Genomic DNA, 9,910 nt, shown 5'->3' with positions numbered 1-9,910 from the left:
GTTTGCGTTACAAGATTTTGGTAATTCGACGCGCAAAAAAAAAAAGATTTTGGTAACCCGACAAGTGTGCTGCCAAATTTTGGAAGGCGTCTTGCTAACCCCGACCGTTTAGTTTGTTTGTTGCGGGATCAATGGTGGGGCGCAGTGCCTGTCCATGAACGAGAAAGAACTAGTGCAACAGCGTGCCTGCTTGAACAATGGTGACGCGGTAAACCAAAAAACAAACCGACAGAAATACTGTTTTCCTTTATGATTGAACCGGATATAAAATTCCGTTCTGGTGCCCTCTTAAAAGGCAAAAACCAAGCTCCGTCTCGAAACAAAAGTTCTCAACGCAGAGCATCAGGTATGCTGTGAATACTGCCCGCTGAGCTGATCAAGAACCAGAAGTCATCTCCTCTCGCAAAATGCCTTCCCTCGTAAAACAAAATCCGAAGCATCCAAAGTTCTGGTAAGCCGGGCCCCTGTCCGGTCTGCATCTCCAACTCCGTCGTCGCTTGAGCCGCGGCGCTCCTATTTCTTCCGGTTCTTCCTCTGCTGCTTGGCTGCAGAGCGAACAGAGTTGCAGAAGACACAGAAGTCACGCCGAGACATCGAACAAGCATCACGGGCTGGGGTGAAATTAGCGAGAGAGAGAGAGAGAACAAGGCGGCTTACCCAGCCTCCTCTTGGCGTCGGCCTTGGCGAAGAACTCGGCCCACTCCTCCGTCAGAACGAACACCGGCTCCTCCTCCTCCTCCCCCCACTCTTCTTCCTGCCCGAGGTAAACTTCCTCTCCTCGCTCCGCCTGCGGCGCCGGCTCATCCGCGTCCCCCGCCGCCTCTCCCTGCGGCCCGGGGAGTGGTCCTTCCGCCGCGGTCGGCGGGTGGGGAAGCGTGTGGGGAGGAGGAAGAGGAACCGATGTGTGGTGGTGGTGGTGGGCACAGGGAGCGGCGGCGGGCAGGAGGTGGGCGGCGTGGTGGCGGAGGTGGATGTGGATGCGGTGGTGGTGGCCGGGGTCGAGGCGGAGGTGGAGCCGGTGGTGGTGGTGGTGGTGGTGTGGAGGGTGCGGCGGATCCATGGCGTCTGCTCCGTCTGTTCCTCGAGCCTGCGCTCTGTTTGCCACGGCAGCGCTACCGCCGAGTATATGTAGGGTTTACGCTACAGCTTCGTCACGCCCCTGCGCTTCGGGGCCTCCCTCTAAAATTAGAGAAAATCCAGATGAATTCAAATTTTTCGCCAGTGACAAAAATGGCCTCGGATGTTTGATTCTGGCTTTTTTCAGTTCTTTTTTCCTTCAACTTCAGAATGTCGATCTGGATTTTTGATAACGTCTATGGGTAAGCTTATTTATTATATTTTCTCTGTAAACAAATAGAGGACTTAACTAAAATAATGATCTAAAACGTCATATATTTATTTATTTATTTATAGGGAGAGTATATTGATGCACAATCACTCAAATGTATTGTGACTGCCCTGCTCCCTAAAATTTAACTTCGCTCTAAAATCACAAGGTGCTAGAACCCGAGGTACAACTGTATTTTTTTATGAAGCTATTTTGGAGAGGCTTTAAAAACTTCAGTTTGAAGTGTCCTCATGAAGCTGAGGGAAAGTTACCCATCACTACCATCAGTAGGTGGATTTTATTTTTCCGTCACCCTGCCGAATAGACCTTTTCCATCAAATTTTACATTTTTAAACCTGAAACTAGCTGAAAGCCAAACAAAATAAATTGTTCTAATGAAGCTGCAACTCCGGTATGGAACCACTCATGAATAACTTTATTAATCATGAAGCTCCAAAATAAATTTGGTAGAGCCTGCCAAATAATCCTCCATTTGCTTCTTACTTAATGGTCTCAGATAATCTGTGGATCTTATCTGCCTGTAGTTGCAATTAGATTATTCTTTGAACTTACTATCCGAAAACTAGTCTTTTTTCTTTTGTAACTTTCTGCAGCATAACAATCTGTGAGCTAAGGAAAGCACAGAGACATTCTGAGCACAGAAATTCACCACTGGTAAACCAGTAGCAAATTCCTAGCAAAGATCTTCATGTTTGAATGTAATACTTGGAGAATTTATGATAATCAGACTAACATACACGACTTAACTCAGAGACTCACCACAAGTACACAGTGCAATATACGGCAAAATGCATGAACTTCCATTGAGACTCATCCAAGCCTCGAAGCAGCATGACTTGAACTCTTGCACCATCAAGAATCGAACCAAAAACGAAAATACTAGAACCACATCTCTGCCCCTATTGAGTTCAACTATCGCAGATAACAGACAGACGTGACATAGGTTCCACATAATCAAGACACTGTCCTAAAAGCGCATTATTTTAAATTTGATAGTCTGCGCTCTCCTTAGAAAGCTTCACGGTCACCACCATAGCCACCGCCACCTCGGCCACCACCGCCGTAGCCGCCGCCGCCACCACCATAGCCACCGCCGCCGCCAAAGCCACCACCTCCTCCATAGCCACCGCCACCACGTGAGAAGCCGCCACCACCCGAAGGTCTCTCATTGGCGAAGTTCACACGGACGTTCCTCCCTGCAAGCTCCTGCAAGCATTGGATGGGCATTAGATCCTTATAACTAGTGGCCAATGAAGCATAGCATCAGGATCAGGCCTAAGCAAATGACTAAAGGGAGGAACAAAACATTGAAACAATAATTAACAAGGTGTTTTCCACCTGACGGAACGGCAGGCACATGGTACATGGTGAAAATTATCAAACCCTAATCAGCATCTAAATGGTAGAAGTAAACTCTATTGTCAAGTAGAACAGCACATGTCTGATACTCTAGTTTTGACTCACCTGACCGTCCATGCCTTTTGCAGCGCTATCTGCATCAGCTTCATTCGCAAAGCTCACAAAACCAAACCCTCTAGACCTTCCAGTCTCTCGATCAGTGATGACACGTGCTGTAACATGAAAGATGGGGATTATGAAGCAGTAAATACAAGATAAGTGAAAAGCATCAGAACAACCAGCAGAGTCAAGCAAATTCCCATGTATTGCTTAACATTCATATCTTGAAACAATTAAGTGCAACATTAACATGAACCATGCCAGAACAAACAGCTACTCCCTCGGTACAGAGGGAGTAGTTCCATGTATTATTGTACAGATACCAGAAAAAAATGACTTATACAGATTTGATCAAGGCTTCAAGATGTACTGACCCTCAACGACCTCTCCAAAGCTTTGGAACGCCTCCTTCAGCGAATGATCGTCAGTAGCCCAGGCCAGACCTGATGAATAAAACTAAGGTCGTTAGTGGATAGGCTTCTAGAGTCATGTTCTACACAAAAAAGTTGTTAGTGGATAGGCCAGACCTGAGCCAAGTTCTACAATACAAGGTCATGGACATACAGTACAAGCAAAGCGACGAAAGAAAACTCACCGCCGACGAAAAGCTTATTGCCACCAGCGGGCTGGCCGGCGCACATGAAGCGGGCAGCGTTGAACAGGGCAGGAGCCGAGCCGGTCGAGGCACTGCTCGCCAAAGCACTCTGCCTAAGAAGGCTTCCGAGCTTGATGAGGGCCGCCATGGAGGAAGACTAAAACCTGCACCGACAAAATAAATCATCAGCAAAAACGAACCGAAGGGGCAAACAGGGTTAGACACATCAACCAGAGGAAAGGCACAAATTTGCAAACAAAGAAAGATTTTTTACTGGTGCAAACTCCCTACAAACACGATATACTCCTGCTATAACAGATTAATCCAACAGATCAGACCATCCCGCCTAATTCAGGCCGAGATCCCGAGAACGCCACGGTTCCCCTCCGAAACTCGCAACCCGTACTCCCATGACGACGGCCCCGAAATAATCTAACGAAACCGAACGAAATCCAACTCGATAGCCCCTCTCTAACACCTAAACCCACACGAATTATAGATCATCAGACAACAGGCAAGCGAAACCCTACCCGTTCCTCCGCCAATCGATCCACTTTTTAGACTAATAACAACAACCAGCAAGCAATCTAGCGGAAGGGGGCGACGGATCAAGGCCAGATCCGCCGCCGCCGCCGCGAGATCGGGGGGGAGAGGGGGAGGACGTACCTCTGGAGGGCGAGCTGGGACGAGACGGCGTGGGAGGGGGGAATGGAGAATGGGGAGTGGGGGCTGGGGCTGGGGTTTAAGAGGAGGGGGGCGGAGGCGGCTAGGGTTTTGTGGTGCGCTGCGGCCTTATGTAGCAGGCTTCCAAAATATCTCCGGGTCTGGGAGGAAAATATCTGGTGGGCTTGTGGTGGGCTGGACGGTGGTTGGTCGATAGGGAAATGAGCCAGCCGGTGATCTCGGCGCTACGGCCTACGGGCATGCCGATTTTGCTTTTACTCCTTGCCCTGCTCTCCAAGAAAACATTTCTCCCATTAAGCGTTTTGCATTCACTCGCTGGGACAATTTGGGAGATAAATCAGAGAAAAATGTTTATCCAGGGCCGGGCCGGTAAAATCCGGGGCCTTGTGCGAAACTAAAAAATGAGGTCCTATCTCACTAGAAACAAATAAAATATCAAGCAATTATAATGTATATTTGATATAGTGTCTTACGTAACAAATTATGTTGTATTGAAACACAAGATATAAAAGATGAATAAAATAAAATCCAGGGCCCTGCCGCGCTCGATGCCTTTGGTTACAAAAAAATCGAGCAGATTAGCTTATTAATTTTTTGAGGGGAGATCAAGGCATCGAGCAGATCAGCATGCCCTAGCACCCTGGCGGCTAGGATCGCAATCGAGGAATCGAGCAGTGGCTTGGGATGGTCGAGCAGCGGCCCGATGGACGCACGCACTGGGGAGTCACGCGCCAGCGGGCAGAGGCCCAGTTCTATGTGAGGCCCAACACCTATACACTCGAAAAAATATGTACAAAGGCATTTAAAAAGTTTGGGGCCCCCTAAATTGATGGGCCCTGTGCGGCCGCACAGCACGCACAACTGTGGGCCCGGCCCTGGCTGTATCGGTTTATCGCACATAAAAATGTTACACAATCCTTTTGGCAAAAAAACATATATAAATGCTTGGTTCCTGATATAAGCATGCTTCATTCATACATTATGTTATTGCTATGCCACAAACAACTGCATGTTCATACATTTTTTTCTGATAATCGTATGTGTTCATACATTAATTAGTAAGATACTCAATCTAGAATGATAGACTATATATTAATCCCCCCCTCCCCCCAAAAAAAAGACTATATTACAAATCATCTGTTACATATGTTCATAGCGTAAAGCAACATGTAGGGTTTACTATAGAGAAATTAGGCGCAACATGATCTTTATCTTATTTGGTAGAAAGCTTTCTTGTACCTCATCCCTTGCACTGAAAAGACGAGATTTCTCTCATACACTTCCGTACGATTTGTTTTGTAGTTTGCTAGCTCGTGTTCGTGTAGCATTACCATGGAGCAGCACGACGAATGTATTGCGCCAGGACCCACAGACTCTCGAGACAAAACTAGCTTTTTTAGGGGTAAAGCCAAGTTTTGTTTATCAAGGCCATAGTTGTGGGATACAAATTGGATCATGGGGTTGGGTAAGCCAAATGTGACGCCCCTGACTTAAAGAATGTGAACATTTGGCTAGACTATGTGACAGAGTCGATTCCGGTGAATGTCGGGTAGGGGTCCCGAGCTGGTAGTCTAGAGACGATGGTAATAAGGACACGAGGTTTTACCCAGGTTTGGGCTCTCTCAAAGAGATAGAAAGGATCAGTATGGTCGACTATAAGGGGGTGAATAGGGGACTAACAATTTTTAACTTACCTCCCAAATTTTAGGCTCAATAAAAGATAGAGTGTCTAGATATGCAACAAGATGGGCAGCCTATATGACAAGCACAACGAGCAACACAAGGCGGAAGCTAGCACAAAGTAAAGGAACGAGATAACCGTAAGTGGAGACGATGAAGATAAGGATGTGCTTCTAAAGTTCCCTCCTTCGGGGGAGGTATGCCTCCATTGGAGGGGTGTGGAGGCACATTGCTCCCCAAGCGTCCCAAGGACTCACCCCATTCTCCACAGTCCACACCCCCTCACTCAAGGTGTCGTGAATCCACTAGCGGAGGCGGCAACCGAAACCATTACAAATAAGGTTGGGGCTCTCTCCACAACTTAATTGGAGGCTCTCAACACCACCACGGATTTGTTGGGGAACGTAGTAATTTCAAAAAAATTCCTACGCACACGCAAGATCATGGTGATGCATAGCAACGAGAGGGGAGAGTGTAATCTACGTACCCTCGTAGACCGACGGCGGAAGCGTTATGACAACGCGGTTGATGTAGTCGTACGTCCTCACGGCCCGACCGATCAAGCACCGAAACTACGGCACCTCCGAGTTCTAGCACACGTTCAGCTCGATGACGATCCCCGGACTCCGATCCAGCAAAGTGTCGGGGAAGAGTTCCGTCAGCACGACGGCGTGGTGACGATCTTGATGTTCTACCGTCGCAGGGCTTCGCCTAAGCACCGCTACAATATTATCGAGGAGTAAGGTGGAAGGGGGCACCGCACACAGCTAAGAAAACGATCACGAGGATCAACTTGTGTGTCTAGAGGTGCCCCCCTGCCCCTGTATATAAAGGAGCAAGGGGGGAGGCCGGCCGGCCGGCCCTTGGGCGCGCCAAGGAGGAGGAGTCCTCCTCCTAGTAGGAGTAGGACTCCCCTCTTTCCTACTCCTACTAGGAGGGGGAAAGGAAGGGGGAGAGGGAGAAGGAAAGGGGGGCGCCGCCCCCCTTCTCCTAGTCCAATTTGGACCAGAGGGGGAGGGGGCGCGCGGCCCACCCTGGCCACCCCTCTCTCTCTCTCCACTAAGGCCCATAAGGCCCATTACTTCTCCCGGGGGGTTCCGGTAACCCTCCGGTTTTCTCCGAAATCACCCGAAACACTTTCGGTGTCCAAATATAGCCGTCCAATACATCAATCTTTATGTCTCGACCATTTCGAGACTCCTCGTCATGTCCGTGATCATATCCGAGACTCCGAACAAACTTCGGTACATCAAAATATATAAACTCATAATGAAACTGTCATCGTAACGTTAAGCGTGCGGACCCTACGGGATCGAGAACAATGTAGACATGACCGAGACATGTCTCCGGTCAATAACCAATAGCGGAACCTGGATGCTCATATTGGCTCCCACATATCCTACGAAGATCTTTATCGGTCAGACCGCATAACAACATATGTTGTTCCCTTTGTCATCGGTATGTTACTTGCCCGAGATTCGATCGTCGGTATCTCAATACCTAGTTCAATCTCGTTACCGGCAAGTCTCTTTACTCGTTTCATAATACATCATCTCGCAACTAACTCATTAGTTGCAATGCTTGCAAGGCTTATGTGATGTGCATTACCGAGAGGGCCCAGAGATACCTCTCCGACAATCGGAGTGACAAATCCTAATCTCGAAATACGTCAACCCAACATGTACCTTTAGAGACACCTGTAGAGCTCCTTTATAATCACCCAGTTACGTTGTGACGTTTGGTAGCGCACAAAGTGTTCCTCCGGCAAACGGGAGTTGCATAATCTCATAGTCATAGGAACATATATAAGTCATGAAGAAAGCAATAGCAACAAACTAAATGATCAAGTGCTATGCTAACGGAATGGGTCAAGTCAATCACATCATTCTCCTAATGATGTGATCCCGTTAATCAAATGACAACTCATGTCTATGGTTAGGAAACATAACCATCTTTGATCAATGAGCTAGTCAAGTAGAGGCATACTGGTGACACTCTGTTTGTCTATGTATTCACACATGTATTATGTTTCCGGTTAATACAATTCTAGCATGAATAATAAACATTTATCATGAAATAAGGAAATAAATAATAGCTTTATTATTGCCTCTAGGGCATATTTCCTTCAGTCTCCCACTTGCACTAGAGTCAATAATCTAGTTCACATCTCCATGTGATTTAACACCAATAGTTCACACCACCATGTGATTAACACCTATAGTTCACATCGACATGTGACCAACACCCAAAGGGTTTACTAGAGTCAATAATCTAGTTCACATCGCTATGTGATTAACACCCAAAGAGTACTAAGGTGTGATCATGTTTTGCTTGTGAGAGAAGTTTAGTCAACGGGTCTGCCACATTCAGATCCGTAAGTATTTTGCAAATTTCTATGTCAACAATGCTCTGCACGGAGCTACTCTAGCTAATTGCTCCCACTTTAAATATGTATCCAGATTGAGATTTTGAGTCATCTGGATCAGTGTCAAAACTTGCATCGACGTAACCCTTTACGATGAACCTTTTGTCACCTCCATAATCGAGAAACATATCCTTATTCCACTAAGGATAATTTTGACCAATGTCCAGTGATCTACTCCTAGATCACTATTGTACTCCCTTGCCAAACTCAGGGCAGGGTATACAATAGGTCTGGTACACAGCATGGCATACTTTATAGAACCTATGGCTGGGGCATAGGGAATGACTTTCATTCTCTCTCTATCTTCTGTCGTGGTCGGGTCTTACTCAACTTCACACCTTTGTAACACAGGCAAGAAATCCTTCTTTGACTGTTCCATTTTGAACTACTTCAAAATCTTGTCAAGGTATGTATTCATTGAAAAAAACTTATCAAGCGTCTTGATCTATCTCTATAGATCTTGATGCTCAATATGTAAGGAGCTTCACCGAGGTCTTTCTTTGAAAAACTCCTTTCAAACATTCCTTTATGCTTTGCAGAATAATTCTACATTATCTCCGATCAACAATATGTCTTTCACATATACTTATCAGAAATGTTGTAGTGCTCCCACTCACTTTCTTGTAAATACATGCTTCACCGCAAGTCTGTATAAAACTATATGCTTTGATCAACTTATCAAAGCATATATTCCAACTCCGAGATGCTTGCACCAGTCCATAGATGGATCGCTGGAGCTTGCATATTTTGTTAGTACCTTTAGGATTGACAAAATCTTCTGGTTGCATCATATACAACTCTTCTTTAATAAATCCATTAAGGAATGCAGTTTTGTTTATCCATTTGCCAGATTTCATAAAATGCGGTAATTGCTAACATGATTCAGATAGACTTAAGCATAGATACGAGTGAGAAACTCTCATCATAGTCAACACCTTGAACTTGTCGAAAACCTTTTTGCGACAATTCTAGCTTTGTAGATAGTAACACTACTATCAGCGTCCGTCTTCCTCTTGAAGATCCATTTAATCTCAATGGTTCGCCGATCATTGGGCAAGTCAATCAAAGTCCATACTTTGTTCTCATACATGGATCTCATCTCAGATTTCATGGCCTCAAGCCATTTCGCGGAATCTGGGCTCATCATCGCTTCCTCATAGTTCGTAGGCTCGTCATGGTCAAGTAACATGACCTCCAGAACAGGATTACCGTACCACTCTGGTGCGGATATCACTCTGGTTTACCTACGGGGTTCGGTAGTAACTTGATCTGAAGTTACATGATCATCATCATTAGCTTCCTCACTAATCGGTGTAGTAGTCACAGGAACAGATTTCTGTGATGAACTACTTTCCAATAAGGGAGCAGGTACAGCTACCTCATCAAGTTCTACTTTCCTCCCACTCACTTCTTTCGAGAGAAACTCCTTTTCTAGAAAGGACCCATTCAAAGCAACCAATATATTGCCTTCGGATCTGTGATAGAAGGTGTACCCAACATTTTCTTTTGGGTATCCTATGAAGACGCACTTCTCCGATTTGGGTTAGAGCCTATCAGGTTGAAACTTTTTCACATAAGCATTGCAACCTCAAACTTTAAGAAATGACAGCTTAGGTTTCTTGCCAAACCATAGTTCATACGGTGTCGTCTCAACGGATTTAGATGGTGCCCTATTTAACGTGAATGCAGCTGTCTCTAATGCATAACCCCAAAAAGATAG

The 9,910-nt window shown here is 46.1% G+C and overlaps 2 protein-coding genes across 2 annotated transcripts; both read right to left on the bottom strand.

The window, feature by feature from the left end:
• Positions 1–81: 81 nt before the first annotated feature.
• On the bottom strand, positions 82–1,299 carry LOC125545718 (uncharacterized). Its single transcript, XM_048709750.2, has 2 exons — positions 658–1,299; positions 82–545 (listed from the first exon to the last, which is right to left on the bottom strand). Exons 1-2 carry the CDS (start codon positions 1,058–1,060, stop codon positions 514–516), a joined length of 435 nt encoding a protein of 144 aa, XP_048565707.1. The 5' UTR covers positions 1,061–1,299; the 3' UTR covers positions 82–513.
• Positions 1,300–2,127: 828 nt separating this feature from the next.
• Positions 2,128–4,182, bottom strand: LOC125545716 (glycine-rich RNA-binding protein 4, mitochondrial). Its single transcript, XM_048709747.2, has 5 exons — positions 4,068–4,182; positions 3,402–3,565; positions 3,181–3,249; positions 2,813–2,919; positions 2,128–2,554 (listed from the first exon to the last, which is right to left on the bottom strand). Exons 2-5 carry the CDS (start codon positions 3,547–3,549, stop codon positions 2,357–2,359), a joined length of 522 nt encoding a protein of 173 aa, XP_048565704.1. The 5' UTR covers positions 3,550–3,565; positions 4,068–4,182; the 3' UTR covers positions 2,128–2,356.
• Between the last annotated feature and the right edge of the window lie 5,728 nt (positions 4,183–9,910).

Source organism: Triticum urartu, chromosome 3A (assembly GCF_056163025.1).
Source record: "Triticum urartu cultivar PI428250 chromosome 3A, HENAU_Tu73, whole genome shotgun sequence".
NCBI lineage: Eukaryota > Viridiplantae > Streptophyta > Magnoliopsida > Poales > Poaceae > Triticum > Triticum urartu.
The sequence above is the reverse complement of the archived record's forward strand: the minus strand, read 5'-3'. Positions and strand labels throughout refer to the sequence as shown.

Excerpts from the sequence above, each read along its gene's own strand:
- LOC125545718 (XM_048709750.2), bottom strand. The coding sequence starts at position 1,060 with ATGGATCCGCCGCACCCTCCACACCACCACCACCACCACCACCGGCTC. Across the intron at positions 546-657 it reads CGACGCCAAGAGGAGGCTGG|CCAAGCAGCAGAGGAAGAAC; the intron begins GTAAGCCGCCTT and ends TTCGCTCTGCAG.
- LOC125545716 (XM_048709747.2), bottom strand. The coding sequence starts at position 3,549 with ATGGCGGCCCTCATCAAGCTCGGAAGCCTTCTTAGGCAGAGTGCTTTG. Across the intron at positions 3,250-3,401 it reads CAATAAGCTTTTCGTCGGCG|GTCTGGCCTGGGCTACTGAC; the intron begins GTGAGTTTTCTT and ends TTTATTCATCAG. Across the intron at positions 2,920-3,180 it reads CTTTGGAGAGGTCGTTGAGG|CACGTGTCATCACTGATCGA; the intron begins GTCAGTACATCT and ends TTCATGTTACAG.